At 42.8% G+C, this 21,478-nt stretch overlaps 1 protein-coding gene across 2 annotated transcripts in view; it reads left to right on the forward strand.

Moving 5' to 3' along the window:
• Window positions 1–20,312, forward strand: part of Tph2 (tryptophan hydroxylase 2) — a 101,531-nt gene extending 81,219 nt beyond the window's left edge. For both annotated transcript variants that reach the window (XM_005358057.2, XM_005358056.3), the window contains exons 9-11: window positions 8,766–8,861; window positions 19,024–19,157; window positions 19,282–20,312. In XM_005358057.2, coding sequence (XP_005358114.1) covers window positions 8,766–8,861; window positions 19,024–19,157; window positions 19,282–19,456 — 405 coding nt within the window. In that variant the 3' untranslated portion in view covers window positions 19,457–20,312. The remainder of the gene's footprint in view (window positions 1–8,765; window positions 8,862–19,023; window positions 19,158–19,281) is intronic.
• Window positions 20,313–21,478: the final 1,166 nt, after the last annotated feature.

Raw genomic sequence — 21,478 nt, forward strand, 5'->3', positions numbered from 1 at the left:
TGTCATATATCAATCTGTTGATTTCATTGGTTAAGCAATAAAGAAACTGCTTGGCCCTCATAGGTTAAAACATAGGTGGGAGGAGTAAACAGAACAGATTGCTGGGAGGAAGAGGAAGTGAGCTCAGACTCAACAGCTCTGCTCTCAGGAGAGAGACACCATGCTCCCCGCTCCTGGGCAGATGCACGTGATGAAGCTCCTACCCAGGATGGATGTATGTAGGCTAGAATCTTCCCGGTAAGACCAATGCTACACAGATGATTAGAAATGGGCTAAATTAATATGTGAGAATTAGCCTAGAAGAGGCTACATAGAAATGGGCCAAGCAGTGTTTAAATGAATACAGTTTGTGTGTTGTTATTTCGGGGCATAAACTAGCAGGTGGCTGGGGTGCTGGGGACGCAGCCCAGCCCTTCCTCCCTCCCTTCCTCCCTCCTTTCCTCCCTCCCCTCCCTTCCTCTTTCTTTTCATTAAAAAACACTGTTAAGTTCTGGTGCAGAGAAAGTCAATTCTAAATGAAAATAAGTCAGGCCGCCTTCTTTGAAATGGAAAATTCTCTCAGATAAGCTGAAGATGAGGTAGTAAAACTGAAATGACCAGAGGGCTCTTAAAAAAAATCATGCATTTATTTCAAAAGCACCAAAAAAAAAGCTCTGAGGAGAAGCAGTTACTTAAACACGGAAATTCCCCTAGCGCAGGGTGCTGAAAAACCCTTATGTCGTTGTATTCTTCAGTAAAAGTTGTTTTTCTTTTTGCTGATGCTTTTCCCCCCTGTAAGTGTGCCTCTTATATTTGATGATCAATTTTCCACAAGGTTTGCCATAATGCCTCCTCAGAGCTCAGAACTTTGCATTTTAATTCATTCAATGAGTGCTTGCAACTAAGACAATGTTTGTTGTTTTTACAACTTAGGGTCATCCGTAGCTGGTAGCTACAGTATGGTACGCAAATCCCTGGCCTTCTCTTTCTTTCCTTTGGGTTTTGGGTGGAGGAGGGCTGCTGGCAAAAGAAAGAACTTCTTTTTTTCCCTTCTACTCTTCCTCTTCCTCTCTCTGCCCCCATCTCTTTGAGACAGAGGACATCTCTTCCTCCATGTATTAACTGAAAGAGCAGTACCGTAGATTTTAACACACACATCCACCCAATCCCATATCCCATGACCCACACCAATCCACCACACACACACACATACACACACAAATACACCCCCCCATATCCCACACCACATCCATACCCCACATTCCCCATACCCACCATACACACACCCAATCACATATCCCATGACCCACACCAATCCGCCACACACACACACACACACACACACACACACACACACACACACCATACCCTACACATATCCCACACCACACCCACTATGCACACACATCTCATACCATACCTACCACGCACACACAGACACACAGACACATACAGATACACAGACACACCACACCACATCCACACCCCACATTCCCAATACCCACCTTACACACTCATACATACACACATCCCAGAGCACACCCACCATACATACACACCCCACACACTCACCCCTCACATCCCACTCTACACCCCACACCCACACTCAGAGGGAGCCTGGGCCTTGACTTGGAGGTAGAACATGTACCTCATATGCACAAGGCCCTGGCTTCCATTCCCACACCAAAACCAAAAAATCTCCATAAGGGTGTGTGTGTGTGTGTGTGTTAAATTCTACTGTACTGCTCCTTCAGTTAATATCTGGGGGAGAGATGCCCTTTGTTCAGGTGCCCTCGAGCCCATCCCCAGGTTTCCTCTCTCCATATTATAAGTTGGTACTAAGTTGTGACCTGCTTGTGCAGTGGTGTTTTTTATTTACAGATCTGTGTAGTATGAGGACCTAGAACGCTGGACCACGTCTGATGCTGTTTCTAGTACTTTCCACTCTTATTATACACATCCTAGCCAAGAAACCCAGAGCCAAGCATCAAATCATGCAAGACCCCTTTCTTTCAACCAGCCAGATTCCCGGGGTGGGTGGGTGGGGGGGAGAGTCGTCCTCAGGAACCCCTGCTGAAGAGATGGAAGTGTTGGATGGTCATTGTAGTGTGATTTGGTTTTATGTATGACTTAGGGATATTTAGAGTTCAAAGGGTTTAAGAAATGACACCAGAAACTGATGTGTGCTGGGGTTAGGGGAGGGGGCCATGTGGCATCACCTGCACAGGGAGACCTCCAGGGCTTAAGAGACTCAGCCCATTTTCACTTTTGTTCCCAGTATTTTATCATGCTAATATTTCTTTTTTTAAAAAATATATTTATTATGTATACAATATTCTGTCTGTGTGTATGCCTGAAGGCCAGAGGAGGGAGGGCGCCAGACCTCATTACAGATGGTTGTGAGCCACCATGTGGTTGCTGGGAATTGAACTCAGGACCTTTGGAAGAGCAGGCAATGCTCTTAACCGCTGAGCCATCTCTCCAGCCCCCCATGCTAATATTTCTATTCTAAAGCTTCCTGCTTAGCTATCAGGCTCCGTTCTTATCCCAATCCCATTATCAATTGCATTTTAGGCAAGCTTAAGGAATTTTGGCTAAAGGTAGGAAAGAAGGCAGGCATCCTTTGTGAAGGGAAAGTTTGAGGACTAGTAGCCAGGAGTGGGTGCTGGGGTGGGGGTCGGGGTGGTGGGGCAGGTGGTAGGAAGGTATGTGGGAGGGACCTTGGATAGCTCCTTTTTCTCAACCTTGCAAAGCATGCACTGAAACAAAGCGGAAACATTTTAGCCAATTAAGCTGAACTTCTCTTAAACTGCTATCTGTGACTACAGCAGGACCTTCAGGACGTTGACACCAAAAGGAAGGAGAGCGTTGCAGTCAGTTTTTCAGTCACCACAGGAGACCATTCTGTATTTTGTAGGCGTGACTTCACTTTGTCAGACCTGTTTTGTTTCAAACTTTGGTCAGTACCCAAGTGGGCAGACCGGTTTAGAGAATGGTATGTAGTACTGGCAGCGACCTGAAGATGGCAGCATTGTGCGACCTATCTGTTTTGCTGAGCGGTCTTAGGTGTGCGCCGCATCCCTTTGGATTTCAATTGTCACTCTGGCTTTCTTTTTTCTGCTTAATGACTGCATATGTAAATGACTCTGCTTTTCTTCTGTGGAAGAGGTCCCATCTATCATCCCTGTTTTGGTTTTAAGCTAATGATTATATGTAATTATATTCAAATAAAATATTTACAAATAATTATATATCAGCAGAGCGCATAAAATTTAGAATTCATGAACATCAGTGGTGATGAAAGGCACCCTTCAATTTGGGAGGTGCAAGTCTTACTATTATTATTTGTTTCTGTTGAAAAGACATTAGCGGCCAAGAATCAGCAATTCTCTCTTGCAGGTGTTTTTACAAGGCTTGAACTGTTTTTTTTTTTCTTCACCTTTTAGATATTTATTTTCTGATAACAGGTAGGTTATTTGTTTGGAAAATCTCAAGGGACTATATTACAGATCCACATCTGGAAAATTCTATGAGGAAAATAAATATTATCTTAAAATTTCCAGAAGCAATTAGTTACTCTTGAACTCTAAGAGATTTTCAGGGGGTCATCCAGCCCAACCCTATGCAGGCAGTAGACATGCGTGGCCAGTCCCTCCTTCAATCACTGATCTGACAGAAGTGTTTTACCACTATTGAAAGCAGAAAAGAGTCCCGGGCAAGTCCCTAATTCAAATTTTGCCAACACTTGAGTTTGGGATGTAATTCACCATTACTTATTATCTGTCAGCCACACGCAGAGCTGAAAATGGAAAAACGATCTCAAGAGCAAAAGGTCTGGTTCTCCGAGGAAAGCGGGCTGCAGAAGCTGCATCCAGGGGCTGTCTCTGCTGATGGAGGCAGGGAAGTCAAAAGGGAGAGGTAGGCAGAGAAGGACCAGATGGAGCTGTGTAAGGGCGGGACTTCTGGAGGGACTCCCAGATGAGGTAAGGGTTCAGAGAGCATGAGAGCCATGGGCAGGAAGATGCACAGGCTCTTCTCTTAGAGGCTGTTCTGCGTCTAGGAACATATTAGCTAAAGGCAACACTGGCTAACCCGTTACTTAACTTTTGAATCTTTAGTCAAACCAAAGCAGGCCTTTCAATTCTTGCTGTAAAATCAGACAGAAGGCCAAGTGCAGGGGAAGCAGCTGTGACCGGTAGGTAGAGTGGCTTTTTCTCTGAGGCTCTCTGGCCTGTTTGGCTTTGGAAGAGAAGGGTGGCCATGCATTATGTATGCAAGTGAGGTAATGTGAGGGAAATTAAAAATGCACTTAATAGCCGACCTGAATGCTCCCGCCGCTGGCTCCATATGTGTGTTCTGGATGCCTTTGAATATGACAACACATTTCCCCATGAAGTTTTCTGTATTCAACATTAGGGTTCCAGGGATGTTATGTGGTAAGATAAAAATGGAAGATGAGTCAAGGAGGCAAAGGACCAAAGGCACTCAGAGAAGATGCCATGAGCTTGCAGGTCCCTTGCTTTGTACCCTCCTCTCCCCATCATTTGGTTGTACAGGAGAATCACACACCTACTGATGTTTTATTTAGAAGCCTTAAACGGCGGCAGATGCTGATGTCGAGCTCTGTAAAACATGGGGCTCTAGATCTTGTGGATGTCACTGTTTAGATGAGTCCTGGATAAATCTCTCATCGGCTTAAGTTTTCCACTTTGTGACATAGAAGGGCTGGGCTACCACATGTCTGCTGGGCTTCTCTGTGCATATATGAGTGCTTGGCTTCACGTATTTAGGATTGTGCACAGTTGTTTGGTTGACAGACTTGAGGGTTTTATTACGTGTTAGCACGCTGACAACTCTCACGTTTTTTGTTTTCAGGAGACCTCAGTGAGAGCGACTTCTTTTAAAGTCCTCACATCCCACCCTGTGTATCCCCCCCTCACCATGGTGCTGAGGACAGAGCTAAGTTTTAACAAGCAAAATGTTCTAGGGATGCAATGCCATCCCTGGTTGATTGATAATAACTCCTGCAGCACTGTAAGAACTTGCTGAGTATTGGTGGATATACAGCTAGAAGATGAACAAGTGAATAAGTTAGATTTGTGTGTCTTCCTGAAACACAGAGCCACTAAGGAACTCGAGTTGCAGTCTAGAATCCATCTCTTAGCTACGTGACCTCTTCCCTCCTGTGGACCCATTCACCTGCTCTGCAGATATCTCTAGCAATGATTTAATGCTAGACTCTGGTCTAAATGCTAAGAGTTTGCAGAAGGAAGCAAGCTCCCGATCTGAGCACCGCTCATGCTACTGAGCGACACAGGCAACAACAGCCGCAAAAGCCAATGGATAGGATCATGTCAGGGACAGGATGTTCTTCACGTAACATGTCAAACAGGCTAAGCAGAAAGCAAGGCTCCTTTCGTGGTCAGGGAGATCCTCTATGACTAGACTGACATTTAATTTGCAGTCCTTTTAACAAGCCAACTTTTGTCTGAGAAATGAAAAGGGCTACTATATAAATACCTAGGGAGAAGAGTGTACACACCAGGGGAATAGCAAGTACAAAGGCCCCGAAGACAGTCTCATTTATATTTCAAGGGGCATCAGGATGTCATTCTGTGATTTTTTTGGCTGGAAGACAACATGTTCAGATACAGCTTTTAAAATGGTGAACTGGGGATAAAAATACAGTCAATAGCAGAGGCCGGGAGATGGTTTAGCACTTAAGAGTGATTGGAATACTCTTCTGGAGGTCCTGAGTTCAATTTCCAGCAACTGCATAGTGGCTCACAACCATCTGTAGTGGGATCCAAATTCCTATTTGTTGTGCATGAAGACAGAACACTTATACATATAACATGCATGAGTAAATAAATCTTTTTAAAAAACATGCCCTCCAGTGATAGAGCAATTCCGGTGTGAAGCTCCATACCTATTGTGACCATATACAAACAAGTCCCTTGGGATGACAGGCTTTGATCTGGTTAACTTAAGTTTGTGATGTTTTTTATTTGAAAATTCTTTATGAAAAAGGTTTAATAGAAAAGCCACTCACTTAGTCAGAGGTTTGATTGCTGCAATAAAACACCATGATCAGAAGCAACTTGGGGAGAAATGGGTTTATTTAATCTTGCAGTTTGTGGTTATTTTCTCAGGAAGGCAGGTGAGGCGCTTGAGGCAGGAACTCGGAAGCAGGAGCCGATGCAGAGGCCATGGAGGGGTGCGGCTTAACTGGTTTGCTCAGTCGGCTTTCTTCTAGCAGGGCCTAGGAGTGACACACACCCACACTCAATCATCAATCAAGAAATGTCCCCACAGACTCGCCTACAGGCCAATCTTATGGAGGCATTTTTCTCAATTAAAAGTCCATCTTCTGAAACAGGTTTAAGGTTTGGGTCAAGCTGACCAAACCAAGCAGAACAGCCACTTTGTGGGGCTGCTGAAAAGTCTGAGGGTTGGGGATTTTATTGGTACCTAGAATGGTGCTAAGCATCCTATAACACATAGGATAACCTCCTCAAACAATGAATGGTATAAAGTGTCAACGATGCTGGAATTTCCATTACTTCTAAGGAATGGGGAGTAATACCTGCTGTGTAGAGTTCATACTTCAATGTGGAGATCATGCACCAAAGTACCCCAGATGGTGTCAAGAAGCAGAAGACTGCAAAACAAATTAAATGTAGGACAGTGTAGTGATGAGGGCAGCAGGCCTGCTTTTCATCCCGCCAGGCTCCCGCATGGCTAGCTTAGCCCCGGAAATAATAACACGGAAACTGTATTCTTTTAAACACTGCCTTGCCCATTATATCTAGCCTCTTCTTGGCTAATTCTCACATCTTGTTTAACCCATTTCTAATCATCTGTGTAGCACCACGAGGTGGTGGCTTACCAGGAAAGATTCTAGCCCACGTCCGTCTCGGGTCGGAGAATCATGGCGACTCACTCACTTCCCTTCTTCCCAGCATACTGTTCTGTCTACTCTGCCCACCTAATTTTCTGCCCTGTTAAAAGGCCAAGTCAGTCTATTTATTAACCAATGAAAGTAACACATAGACAGATGACCCTCCTACATCAGGACAGCATAAGGAGGTGTATTGATAGGCATTGCAGATGTGCTGTTGGTGGTATGAACCATAGTTTTGCCCTCTTTGGCAATTGGGTCTGGGAAGAGGCTCTGCTTCTGGAGGTGAAGCTCCATGGCTTGGAAGTGGCCAGTCCTGTGGGTGCAGCTCAGGTATGCAGAGCATGGGATCACGCAACCTCAGGGTCGTCCCTGCATTAGAAAGCAAACAAAACCTCCAGAAGCAAAGGACATCTCCACCCTTGTATAAAAATAAAGCAAGCTGTCGTGGGCTAGACATTATAATTATTTTCTGCCCTGTTTCGGGAGTGTTTAAATTCTCCTTCTCAACACCTTCAGTGCCCTAGCACCACGGACGCAGGACAGTGCTAATTTGATTCAATTCTTATTGCGTGTTGCTAGCTTCTCGCTTTTCTATTAGAGCAGAAATAGTGTGATTTCAGCCCCTTGCAATAGCACTGTGATTTTTTTTTAAGTTGTGCAGATATTTTTTTTTCTTCTGTCTAGGTTGGTTTTTTTGAACCCAACAGAAGCAACTGCAGATTTTATTATTACTTTCTTGAGAGTTTTGTACAAGGTGTTCTAATCACGTTCATCCCTTCAGCAGCCCCCCCCCCAGATTCTCCCTCTAAACCCACCCATCTGTGCCCTTTTTTGTTGGACAAACAGTGCATACACACATGTATACATATGCACATATTGGTATGCATTTAAGACATTACTAAAAACATGTTGACACTGTTTTGATAGATTGGTAAGTATATATTTTTATTCTTGGTCTCTTTTTTATTCTTTTACCAAGCGTTGGCACCTAGTGGGTTTTCAGAAAATGCCATTTAAAAAAGATTTGTTTGTGCATTTATTGCTTTGGTGTGTTTTGTATGTGCCTGGGTGTGGTTACTCATGTGTGAAGGCAAGAAGTTGATGTTGGACATTTTCCTGTGTTATTGTCCATCTTAGTTCTTGAGATAGGGTCTCTCATTGAATCTGAAACTCACCCTTTTCCTAGATTGGTTGACCAGTGAGATCCTGGGGTCTGACTGTCTTCCCCTAGTGCCAGGATTACAGGCGTGTGCTGTCTTGCCCAGCTTTCATATGAATGCTGGCGACCCAAAGTCAGGCCATTGTGTTTGTTCAGGAAGCTCTTTATTCTCTGAGTCACCGCCTCACCTTAATAAATGTCTTCAGAATGAATAAACAGATTAAAAAATAAGTTTGCAATGTCTAGATTCCAACTTATTTTTCCATATCTTCTTTTATGCCACTGAAATACAGTTTGGTAGCGCAAGTCCCATATTCTTGTGGAACATCGCTAAGATGTGCTCATTTATTAATAATTTTAAAATTGTTACAGGAGATATGATTTGATCCATAAAGTTTCTGTATACAGGAATCACTGGATTCCTCGTGGTTTAATTTTCCTATAGTCTTTCAACTTAGGGTAAGATTATTAAAACAGTAATCATAAAAATGTGCAAAAAATCATGTTGAAATTAAATAAAATTATATTGAAGTATATAAACTTAGGGCAAGGTTATTCATCAAGAAAATGGATTACAATAAATACTCCTGATTTGAATTTATTTTAAAATTCAAGGCAATTATGTACAGTGCAACATTTTATTTTGGGTGTCATTTTATTCTGTGAAGGAACTTGTTGGCCAGTTCACTGAATATGGGTCCATCTTTTTTTTTTTTTTTCTAGTGTTATTTCTTCACAATCGAGTTTGGTCTTTGCAAGCAAGAAGGTCAACTGCGGGCATATGGAGCAGGGCTACTTTCCTCCATTGGAGAACTGAAGGTATGTAGCTGTGAATGAAAATATCCTTCCCAAGCAAACTGGTTCAGGGTCATGGAAGCTATTGATTTGTTTGTCTGAACGTTTCCATTCGCAACTCCCCATACATATTTAACACAGAGGATCTGGCACCTCGGATGTGGGTGCTGACCTGACTTTTTGCACCTCAGAAAATGGGTCAAGCCCTTCTGGGTTTGTGGTGTGACTCAAATGGATGAGCGGCCGTGTGCCCAGATCAACAGGGATGACTAACATATGCTCGAATGCTGGGGAACAAATGGCTGGCCTAGCCTGAGTGCTGAGAAGTGGGCAGTGAGCTAGCAGGGGTACTTCTGATTGACACTCGCGTCAATCAGGGAGTCTGACTTCTCTACTCTGATGTCCATGACCTTCATGGCGCCATGGACTTGCCTTCTATCTCTCAAAGAGGAGTCTGAGGACATTCCATCTTCTCTAAAATTAATGCAATTAAAATACTGTGCGTATCAACAGTTTACTGGAAAACAAGCTGAATCAGCATAGTATCAAAGAAGCACATAATATATATTTATTATGCTTAGAAATTATTTTTTTCCTTTAACAGTAAATGATCATTTATTTGGAAATGGCAGGCTCTGGAACATTCCGATACTTCTAGCATTTTAATAAGTTTGGATGCATTTAGGAGGCAATATGACATGCAACCTGGAAATTATACTGAAAATAACTTAATCTTTCTTTGATTATTCTGTCTTAAGATCAGGATTATAGCATTGATCGTTGTTGTATAATACAGTTGGGAAATGAATTGTTTCCGGAATGTTTGGCTTATTTGTATTCTCAAAAGATGCAATCTCACTGTACTTTTTATTGAGCCTGCTAGTTTTATAACTTTATTAATTAGATAATTTATTCATTCCTAAAACCCTTCCTTCACTGGATGCTTACAGGTAGCACGCACTGTGCCAGACACTGGGAATCAAAAGATAGAAACCGATGAAGAACATAAATCCAAAGAAAATAACACCAGAAGTTATCTTAAGTGGAGTCTAGGATTTTGTTGCACACTAACTCAGTCTCTGTCAGAACTTGATCGTATTGTTAGAGATGAGACAGCTGAGGACAGAAAGCCATTACAGGACTTGCCTAAACCGCACAACTAACGTGCTAGAGCCAGGCCCAAGAGCAGGCAGTGTAGACTGTGGGAATCGCTGCTCTAGATTCCACAGCCCTAGGCTTTTCTTACCCAGGACTTGACACCCACTGCCGGATAAACAGCTCAGTAGATAGAAAAAGTGTTGACAGCTGTGTCTGGCACACGAGAGGCCAGGCTTGAGAAGGCTTTCCGAAGGAGGATCCTGTGTTGCTCATCCTGAGTCTTGAGGAATCAGGAGGTGGATTAGGAAAGCAGAAGATGCATAGATGTGCAATGGACCAAGGGACTGCATAACACCTGGTCAAAGCTCTTGTGCGCATACACATTTGCACACGCATGTGCATGTGTGCGCGTGTATGTGTGTGAATTCACAGTACATGTGCAGTCAGAAAACAACTTTGTGGAGTTGGTTCTTTCCTCCTACCATGTGGTTTTGAGGATTAAACTCAGGCTAGCAGGGACACACAGGAAGCCCCTTTATCTGCAGAGCCATTTTGTTCTTTACAAAAACCATCAGTAATAGTACATTCACTAAGCTCACAGCAAAAACAGGGCATCGTACCCTACAAGACCATGCCTCTAAGACTACTTCTTGTTTCTCCCGAGAAAGTCAGACAACAAAACTCCCTGAGCCACATCTATTTACATTCTCTTCAGATGGTATATAAATTATTCAAGAAACAAAAGAAACAAATCTCTTTCATGCCCCCCCAACTTTTGACAGGGTCTCCTGGTCTGGTTAATGAGGCATGCGTAAAGCAGCATTGGGGTGAATCCACTGTTTTTGTTTTCAGTGTTGTAGACAGAATCATCTAGAAATGGAAATCAGTGAGAAATATGTACCGCAAAGGGCATTGTCTGCCGTGCACCATCCTGTTCAGGTCCATCACCTCCGGTCATTAGCATCCTTCCATTCTCAGATTTCAGCAGGCCAGCATCCCCATGATTGTCGTGCTGGAGCATTTTTACAATTTAGATGTTCTTTTCACAAGAAATACCTTCTAACTGTTCAGAGAAATCAGAGCAGAGGCGTCTTCCTTAGTAGCCCCCCTCTTCCTGCCTGTCTCATTCCTGTAAGAGCCCAGAATGTTTCCCAGCTCATTTAAATACTTAATTATATTTGTGTGTGTTTGTATGTGTGTGCCCATGAGCACAGGTGTTCACAGAAGCCAGAAGAGGGTATTGGACCCCTCAGGTGATTGTGGGCTCTTCTGCTACCCTCTGGAGGAGCAGCAAGCACTCTGAGCCACCGATTTGTCTCTCTAGCTCCCTGAGCATCTTACTTTTGTATTTGAGGAAAGATACTATGGTTTGAGACCCAATATAGCCATAACCTTATTAATAGCATTATCATAATCCTTTTGTAAACATCCTTACAGTTTTCCATGAATTGATCTATTGCAGTAAAGTATTTTCTACTGCTCCAACTGGTCCCTAAGTTTCTGGAGGCTTTGGTATAGTCTTCATAACTTTTATATAAGTACACACAATCCACCTTCTGTCTTGAAACATAAAACTTCTAAGATGCCTGCTGTAGTTTTCCTGAGGGCACCGATGTTGCTCTTCAGAGCTGGCCAAGTGTTTCTAAGAGTGGTGTCTGTTGTTTGGAGGAGGACGACTTTCAGTTTTTTTTTTCCTTCATAAGAAAAGCACTTGATTTTACTTTCAGAGACAGAAATAAAGCAAACGTGGAAAATCTTATAAAAGTTAGCATAAATTTGATTGAAAACTACCCGCACCATGATGGTTGGCATACTGGTTGGAGCTCCAAAAGCCTGAGAAGGTGGGGCTTTTCTCCATTTCTCATCATTGCAGAGAATGGTTAACCATGAACTGGGTCACCTGGAAGATCAGCTTTGGAAATCAGGCTGAAAAGAGGATGACTGGTTCCCTTTTACCCGCCCTCTAGCATGTGTCTTTCATGTAGCACCTTGTCTCTCTGCCCTACAGTTGACCTAACGGTATAATCTGTTATTTGTTCATTTACCACGCCCTTGCCTTATTCATTTTCTATGGTAAGCCCCAAATTGATGGCCCAAGCTGTGAGACAGAGTCTTGGAGGGACTTCCTAAGGCAGGGGTTATTATGTTGGAGTCCAACAGCAAAATTTGTTCACTTTGGGAGGAGTATTAGTCATTTTTCCTCATTGCCTGGCTAGAGCAACTCAAGGAAGGGAAGGATTTGCTGGGTTCAATGAAAGGTTCAAGGGGAAACAGAACATCATCAGCGAAGGCATGCTGGTAGGAATGGCTGATGACTATGGTGGTGGGAGATAGTGATGAACCTTGCTCATTTTCCCCCCCTTGACCCCAACCTAGAAGCAAGAATCAGAGCTGGGCTACAAACTCTAAACCCTACTATCCAGTGATCCACTTCCTCCAACCAGACTCCACTTCTGGAAAGCTCCATGACTCCCCAAACAGTGCCGCCGCCGCTAGAAATCAAATGTTGAAACCCATGAACCAAAGGAGGCACACTGCATGTTTAAGTGATGAGGGGTGGTAGGAAATGCCTGCTAACAGTGAAATGTGAGTCTTGCCTTTAAAAAAAAAATCATCTACTTCAAAAGCAGAAGGCTCTTTTCAGGGATAAGGGTGAGTTCTCGTTCTTTATTCCCTCCAGGGCAAAAATTAGGTGGCCTCAGCATCCACGCTACAGTAATTGCTGGACTATTGCATATAAATATGTCTCTTTTGTGTTTCAGGGGTAAGAAAATTTGATTGCGCATTTTGAGCTTTAGTTTTAGGATGTCCTTGCATGGTGAATTATTGATTTTACCTTTATACAGCTATTAATCAGCATTCTCCAAACAGCTTTCTATTTATTATGATCATTGGTATTTACTGCCACATACAGCTGTTGCGGGGAGGTGGTCAGAATTACTGCCAGGCTAGGGAGGAGAGCCTCGAGGGCTTTGCAAGTTTTCTGAGCTTACCTGGAAGGTCAGTGGTGCTGCCAGAGAAGGGACTCAGCAGCTGAGCTCCCCACCATTACTGGGCAGCTCAAGCCTCCCTTCTGGTTCCCTTCCTTTCTTGAAGTGGGGGCACTGTTAGTAGTGGCAGAGACGCTGGAGGACTGGGGGCTGGAAATTCCTCAGCTGCGTCTGCTAAAGAGGGAGGCTGCTCCCTTGCCCCTGCAGCTGATTCAAACCGAGAAAGCCCAGCAACGCTGAGAAAAATGACGTGTGATGAACCATTGCTGAACTTGGCAATAGGGCTATTGATCCCCGGTAGGGAAGGCTTTAATGAATGGCATTATCCTAATCCCCGTGTGAGCATCCTTGTAGTTGCGAAGGAAGTTATCTACTGCACTGAAATTCTTTCTGCTGCTGCAACTGTTGACCTGATGTTGGCCCCTCAGTTGCTGGAGGCTTTGGTGAGTATGTAAATGAGGCTGAAAGAATATTCCCTGCATGCATGCATACTGCACATATAGGTAATTAGATCCACCTGTTTGTTGTTCTGACGTGGGAACAGACGGCTGTGGAGTGAACATAGGCGTGTGTGCACTGTGCTGTGCACATAGGAGTCTTTGCAAAACCTTATCTGGAATCTAGGACCCAAACGACCCATGAATCTGACTTCACACTTGGAATTTATTTTTTCTTTTCAAACTTTAACCAGTCCTAATATAGAGAGTGAGGATCACAGGGTTTCCATCTAGAGTAGCTGAGATAATACCTCTGTGTCATTGCATAAAGGGGTGTTTGAGAGGAAGGAAGATGCCAGGCTGATGAGCTAGAACAGACAAAATAGCAGGTTGGGTCTTAACAAGGCTCATATCTGGGGCCATTTTTCGCTACAGGTTTTAGACCCCTGGAGGAGAGGGAGGAAATGGTTATTGGCCAGGATGAGTGAATAAATAGTAATCCTATCTGGATTGATTTAGGAATGGTAACTATGTATGTTGAACACCTCCCAATGCTACCAGTTTGTATACATTTCCCATTTAATTCTGACCACAACCTTGGGTTATAGAGTTCATGAGTTCCTTCAAACGTCATGGGAAGGGAAGGAAGCAAATTTAAACTCCATAGTTAAGACATATTCTCTGAATTATCTTGCATTGTTGTCTATTGGTGTCTTAGAGTTTCTATTGCTATGAAAAGACACCATGATTACAGCAATTCTTACAAGAGGAAATGTTTAATTGGGGTGGCTCACTTACAGTTTAGTTCATTCCATTATCAAGGTGGGACATGATGGCATGCAGGCCAACATGGTGCTAGAGGAAGTGGCCTGTCTCACTGGGAGGTATCTTCAACATATATGAGACTCAAAGCCCACTCCCCCACAGGGACACACTTCCTCCAACAAGGTCACCCCTACTTCAACAAAGTCATACCTCTCATCAGTGCCACTCCCTTTGAAGGCCATTTTTTTTCAGAGCACCACTGTCAGTAACTGGGAATTTTTGATGTCAAAAGGATATTTATAAAAAAAAAAGGATATTTATAAAAACTAGAATGGAAAATGAGTCTTAATTTCCTTACTAGAGCCAACTGATTGGTGCTTGGCACCTATGTGAAGGGTAACAAGGCTATCTTCAGGTCTAGGAGGAAAGGTTGCTTTGATTGACACTGGAAAAGTGGAGGGTGCTATGTGTTTACAGGCCTTGATAAAGCAATACTGCAAGAAGATGCTTAGATGCTTAGACTTTTAGATTTGTCCCTGAGTTAACTGCAGCTCATCCTGAGGTAGTTCTTCATTTGAAATGACACTGTTACTGGTTGAAGTTTCCTCTTCATTTCTTGTCCTTGAAGGAAAGAATTCAGGTTCAGGTGAGAAACAGCCAGGCCAAGCAGAGGCTCATTTAGCAAAGCTCAGTGTCAATACTCCAAAGGAAGATTGGAACAGGACATCTCAAACGGAGAAACTGAAAGGACATTTGGGAATTGCTTAAAAAACTTTGACGAATATTTATCTCTTCTAAGGTGTTTTCTTTCCATGATCTTGAGAAGACTATAAGTTGGTGGGGGTTTCAAAGCTCTGATACAAATGACATTATGTGGAAGTCAGCATCTCTTGAAGATGCTGACTCTTTGTTAGCGTGACAACTGGGCAGGTTTTCTGGGTGCTTTAATTTTGAGATAGCCAGAAAAGCCTAACTGTTGCTCCCAAGACTCTTAATCACAAAGGGGCATTTGGGCCCTTACAAAACACAGCTTCTGGGGCCCAGCTGCAATTTTCCTAGTTTTTTTCGTTTAATCTGTGCCTATCCAGGCTTGATATGTCTAGATTTTGAGACAGCTGTATTGAGAAGCCAGGAGTTCTGATTCTAGTTGTATACCCTTGTCTTTAGCATGATGGGAGAAGCAAAAAAATGGTTCTTTGAGAACAGTGGTTTTCAACCTATGAGTCATGATCCCTTTTGTGGCTGATTGACCCTTTCATAGAGGTCACATATCAAATATCCTGCATATCAGATACTTATATTATAATTCACAATAGCAAAATTACAGTTATGCAGTAGCAATAAAAATGATCTCATTATTGGGGGTTACCACAACATGAGCAACAGTATTAAAGGGTTGCAGCATTAGGAGGGTTGAGAACCATTGTTCTGGAGTGTTCAGGGAGGAGCAGATGACCTTGAAATATTTCTTATGCATTTGCAGTGGTTTGAGGTAAAAGACTGTTAGCCAGATTTGGTCAGGATTAAAAAGTCCCTTTCTATGGAAAATCAAATTAATTCTTGAAGACTACAGGACGTAAGATGATTGACACTTCAAAGAGAATTCGCCATAGAGTTCCTCTGGAACATCAAAAAGACTTGGGTAGCATTCCCAGAGACTGCTTCTTTAACACATAGGAGAGGGTGTAGTAGCTGCTTCTCCAAAGTGAGATGACTTACTAGAACAGAGATAGATTCAAGAAGCCTAATGGGTCAGTGGCCTTTTGTGTCGAAGAAGTCATGGATGCTAGTTTACATCTCTTGGAATGCATGGGAGAATTCAGAGATGGAGACCTCTTGGGCAGCGTGGATGTTCCTGCTAGTCACCAAAAAAAGATGAACTGGTTGTTAGGTAGATGCCACTATTTATAGGCTTGGGTACCTCATTTACTGACTGCTTCCTCAACTCAGGCTAATCCATGACTATTATATTGTCCTCATATTTATTAATAGACAAGAGGTAGCCAGCCCTGGCTTCATGCTTTATGGATAGAGGCCCTTGTGAACTAGAAATATTAATGTCAATATTTCTATATATTATCATATACAGTTCTTGAGAATAAATCAAAACTTTGAATACTTAAAAACAGTTAACTTTCGGCTGGGTATGTAGGGTGCTTTCCTATAATACCTACACTTGGGAAACTGATGCAGGAAGGTAGTGCTGGCTAGCCTGGGCTACATAATGAAACCTATCCTTAAAAAAGAAAACTAACAAACTACACAACTAGCCAACCACACAAAAAACCAATCAACCAACCAACCAACCAACCAACCAATCAGCCACCTAGCCAGCTACCCAAATAACCCACCAACCAACCAACCAACCAACCAACCAACCAATCAACCAACCACCTAACCAACCAGCTAACTAACCAACCACCCAAATAATCAACCAACCAACTGATCAACCAACCAACCAACAACAAAGTCCAGTCAATCCCAATTTCCACATATTTTATTGGCTATGTGCTATATATATATTTATCACCTAGAACTCTTTGCCTTAAACTATAAACTGTGTACTCATTGAGTTTTCCCCCCTTGAAACCTAAGGGAGGGCATCCTGTCCTCAGAGGATTTTCTTGATCTACTCTAATCCTCTTTTCCTACTATATGAATGTAGACATCGGGAGAGACAGGGCAATAGCCCCGCGATGAATGTTTCAGAACCTTCACTGTTTTCAGTCATTGCTGTTGAATACATACATTGTGCAGGTGCCCTGTGCACACACTGGTTGCTAAGGTCTTCTAGAGGGATCGGAGACTGATAGTGTCACAGAGTTTCATTTCCTTTTGTGCTTGTCCTCAACTCCATGAAAAGTGTTCTGCTCAGCGGAGATGTCCTGAGGACCCATGGCTTAATTGTTCTTATAGCTTGTTGTTACTACCGGTCTGCCTCTGCCTCCCAGAGTAGGGAAGAGAGTCGGAAGCCTGCAGACATTTGAGTCAGTCGGTGTCCTTCCTTCAGTGTGGACCCATGGATGAATGGACAATTTAAGGAACACACGTCAGTTAAATGTAATCATAGCGTGTGGTTGCAAAGAAAGCATCTTCTAATTCTGAAAACCACAGCAAGTCAGCAGGAAGCCAGCTCTTTGCAAAGGGGCAAGAACTCTCATGAAAAGACATTTTTGTTTTGTCAAACTGCGAAGTTTGGGAAATGTGGACAGGATTTATTGGTCATGTGGAACCAGACTTCCCAGATGGTCAGTGTGCTGAGCTGAGGCCCGCAGAAGTGCATTTGTAGGTGTAATGACCTTCTGCCTCAGAGTGAGGCTGTTCTGCAGTACGGAAAAGGAAAGTTTGCTCTGAAGGTCCTCTGCATTCTGTGATTCATGTATACATTGATCTGGACAGCAGGATTTTGTGAAAAAACAAGCCACGAACCCATTGCCCCCTTCTGTTCATGTCAGTATTGCTTCTCAATTGTATTTCCAAACATGGAAAACCACAGCCTTCCTCACCAAGGGCTGTAGATAATCATGTGCATTCTGAAATTGTTGGAGGGAATGCACCGGGAATGTTGATGGGGAGGGGTGGGGAAGGCCCTGGTTTGTAAGTTTTCCAGAAATTCTTACCATTTGGTTGAGAAGACAAAGAGGCAGATACATGCTTTGGGTGGGATCAAGGAGATGCCTGAGAACCACCCAGTCTAAATGTCTCCCACGAGGGAATGCAGGCTCATGTATGAATCATGGAATATGGAGGACCTTCAGGTCAAGTGATCTGCCAAGGTTACACGTACACACATCAACTTGTGACTAGAGACTCCGTTTTGTAAGACTTGGTTCAAGGCAATTTTTGTCACCGCCTTCTCCCTTTTTATCGATAAGACTACCTCTTAGGTGAAGAATCAAACCTACAGGAGTACAGTTTACAAACTCTTACGTCAGAGTCGCTTTGGACGCCTTTCAAATACTCCATTCTGGGTTTCATCTAGACTTAATGGATAGAGCGAAGGCTTGGGTTCTGTGTTTTCCTATGCGTCTCAATGGTTCTTTTGCACCCTGTTTCAGAACCATCCATTAAGAGTCTAGAAGTAGGCAGGTGGGGTGTGGCAAGAGGTGACCGCTAACCTTTAACATCACTGAGTTTATCTTGAAGACCCAGCCATTCAGAATTCCTCGCTGTTCTTCGTGCCAGGCATGTGGTGAGCTGAATGGAGCCAATGATGACCCAACGAGTAATTATACTGGCTTTCCTGGTTTTCTAATGCCTGCTTCGGGCTTAAGTATAACTATTAATATTGGTTCTTTGCCCCCCCCCCCCAACTGGCAATATTTATTTGCCGTATATTACTCTGCTGTACTTTATGGAAGGTAAATGATTACTTTGCAAGCACAATCCAATGCACTAGCCCGCTACAATCTCTGTTGACACACAGTACCTGGCCTCAAAACATCTCCCAACGAGTCCATAAATAGTTAGGTGAGAGTCTCAATTACCTCTCCACGCAGGTAATTATTACTTCTGCCATTTAAGTGAAATTTTAGTACATTGCTTATAGCAGCAAATTTAGGAGCATATATTTTCTTTTCCCCCGTACCTGCTGCTATTCATGGTGTACATTTAAAATTCCATTTGTGTCAGGGGATAGCTCTGAACTGTCCTTCAGCATGAATTTGCCTGATATTATCTAAAATAATAACATGAGCTCATTTTCTTCTGCAAGTTCCAGGAGACTTAAAAAAGCCCAAATAAAACCCTTTCCTAACAACCGATTTACCCTGCACAGAGAGAGTTCTTTGCTTCCATGGTATACTAGTAACTGAGCAGGTATGCGGATTACTGGCTAGTACGTGTGATGCCATAGCATTTTGGAAGCCTCACTATGGATTTGGTATGTTTTTGCAGCATGCTCTTTCTGACAAGGCGTGCATAAAAGCCTTTGACCCAAAGACAACCTGCTTGCAGGAATGCCTGATCACCACCTTCCAGGAGGCCTATTTTGTTTCGGAAAGTTTTGAAGAAGCCAAAGAAAAGATGAGGTAAACTTGCTTTTGTTTCTTCTACAGAAAAATAACTTTGAAATTTCTCTGGCTGTTCTTTCTTTCTGTTTCTTTTCCCCCTGGTGGTTGACTGTGTCTCTTTCTGTTTTTGTTGATTCTCCAGGGACTTCGCAAAGTCAATTGACCGTCCCTTCTCAGTATACTTCAACCCCTACACACAGAGCATTGAAATTCTGAAAGACACCAGAAGTATTGAAAATGTGGTGCAGGACCTACGCAGTGATTTGAACACGGTGTGCGATGCCCTGAATAAAATGAACCAGTATCTGGGGATTTGATGCCCAGAACCAGCATTGTTGTCAGCATGAGCTTTTGGAGGCTTAACCACAACTCAATCGATGTTATCTGACATCAATAACTTTCTGTGTCATGGTTAACTAGTCAGCATGCAATTCTGTATGTCTTTGCCTCTGAGTAATTTACGTTGTTAATATACAAACATACTCTAAGGAACCCATGCAGATAACCATTCGTCATTTGAAAGACTGTGATGTAGTTATATGTCTCAAATAGATTTGACACTTCTGATTAGCAGGCAAACTTCAATGTAAACAAACTGTGTCTTTAAAATTTGCAACAGACATTCCTCACAGTTCTAGTTGTTAATTTTTTTGTCTTTTCCTTGACCCCGGGACTTTCCCCTCTATGTTCATTAAGTAAAATGAAAATAGCCAGGGACTTAGTGTCTAATTTCCATAGTAGCAGTGTTATTTGAGACAAACTAGAGTTGGCCCAAGCTTCTCATCACAGTCACAAAAGATTTAGTGTTTGACTCCGGTGTTGTTATGAAACACAGTAGTTGGAAAGAATCTGGACCGAGTGTTCATCCCATGCAAGAAAAGAAAGCTTCTTATGAACAGGATGTATAGGCTGCACTGACCTTGTTGAAACTGATTTGTGGCAAGCTTCCTGACCTGTTTTCCTGAAGGAAACACTTCGAGACTGTTTGGAAAGCTTAAACACAAGGGCAAAACATCTTGGGAATGTTGAATGTGTAGTGTTGGAATAAAGGGAATTAATCATTTGAGCCATTTGACTCATTTCTCTAGGCTGAAATTACCTAATACCACAGGGGTGTAAGTATCATCTGAATGCGAAGATCTGGAAGCTGAGTTATAGAGAAACAAAAGGATTTGCTACAGCTTGGCACAATGAGGCGTGTAGCAGTCACAATCCATTGCGCTTTCATTTTAGACTTCTGACAAGTCCACTGTAACGTACATTTGTGTTTATGTGTTGGCACAGAATGAATATTAATGTTTGAAAAAACCAATGCTTATCAATAAAGATAAATTTGCCCCCATCAGGACATCTATTATGTCACCTCATGGCTCTAAAATGGGTCCTATCTGTGGGGAGTGGTTTATTTTCTCAGTGTCTGGGTAACTCTGGGTAAAACTAGTGATTTGCCGCAAACTTCTAGTGGTCCTTGCTATAAAAGATAGAACAAGTGTCTGCGTGAGCAAATGGAGACCGCTGAATTAATTTGTTCTTGGAATGAGTTTCCCCACCTTACAATCCCCCTGATCCTGCTTCTTTTGGGAGGGAGTACAGAGATTCGATGGGGCGGGAGAGGAGGAGAACAAGAAGCAGGATCGAAGAAAGAGATGGAAAAATGGCTTTTAAGTCAGTGTCTTAGTTACTTTCCTATTATGGTGATAAAACACCATGGCCAAGGCAACATAGAAAAGAAAAATGTGAAATTGGGGCTAACTGTTCAGATGGTTAAATGAGGGTGAAACAAAGGAACGGTGGCAGAAAGAGTTGAGAGCTCACATCTCAAGCCACACGCAAGAGGCAAACAGTGGCGTGAGCCTTTTGAAACCTCAGTGCCTGCTCCCCAGTGACACACCTTCTCCTACAAAAAAAAAAGAGTTCTTAATCCTTCCCAAACAGTTCCATCAACTGGAGATGAAGTATTCAAACAGATAAACCTATGGGGCCATTTCCCATGTAAACCCCATTCCACTCCGTGGCCCCCATAATCTCATGGTCGTATTATAATTCATTTATTATAATTCATTTATTATGATTCATTTATTATGATTCATTTAACCCAACTTTAAAAGTCTTCATAGTCTTTTAGTCTCAACACAGTTCAGAAGTCCAAAAATCTAAAACTCTCTTCTGAGACTCAAGGTAGTCTCTTAACTGCCACTCCCTATAAAACCAAAGAAATTACAAACTTCCAACATACAACGGCACAGGATATATATTACCATTCCAAGAGGGAAGATTTGGGGTGGGGGACAGTGGAACAATCCTGGTCCAGCAAGATCAACACCCAGCAGGGCACACTC

The sequence above is a fragment of the Microtus ochrogaster genome, chromosome 24 (genome assembly GCF_000317375.1).
Source record: "Microtus ochrogaster isolate Prairie Vole_2 chromosome 24, MicOch1.0, whole genome shotgun sequence".
Taxonomy (NCBI): Eukaryota; Metazoa; Chordata; class Mammalia; order Rodentia; family Cricetidae; genus Microtus; species Microtus ochrogaster.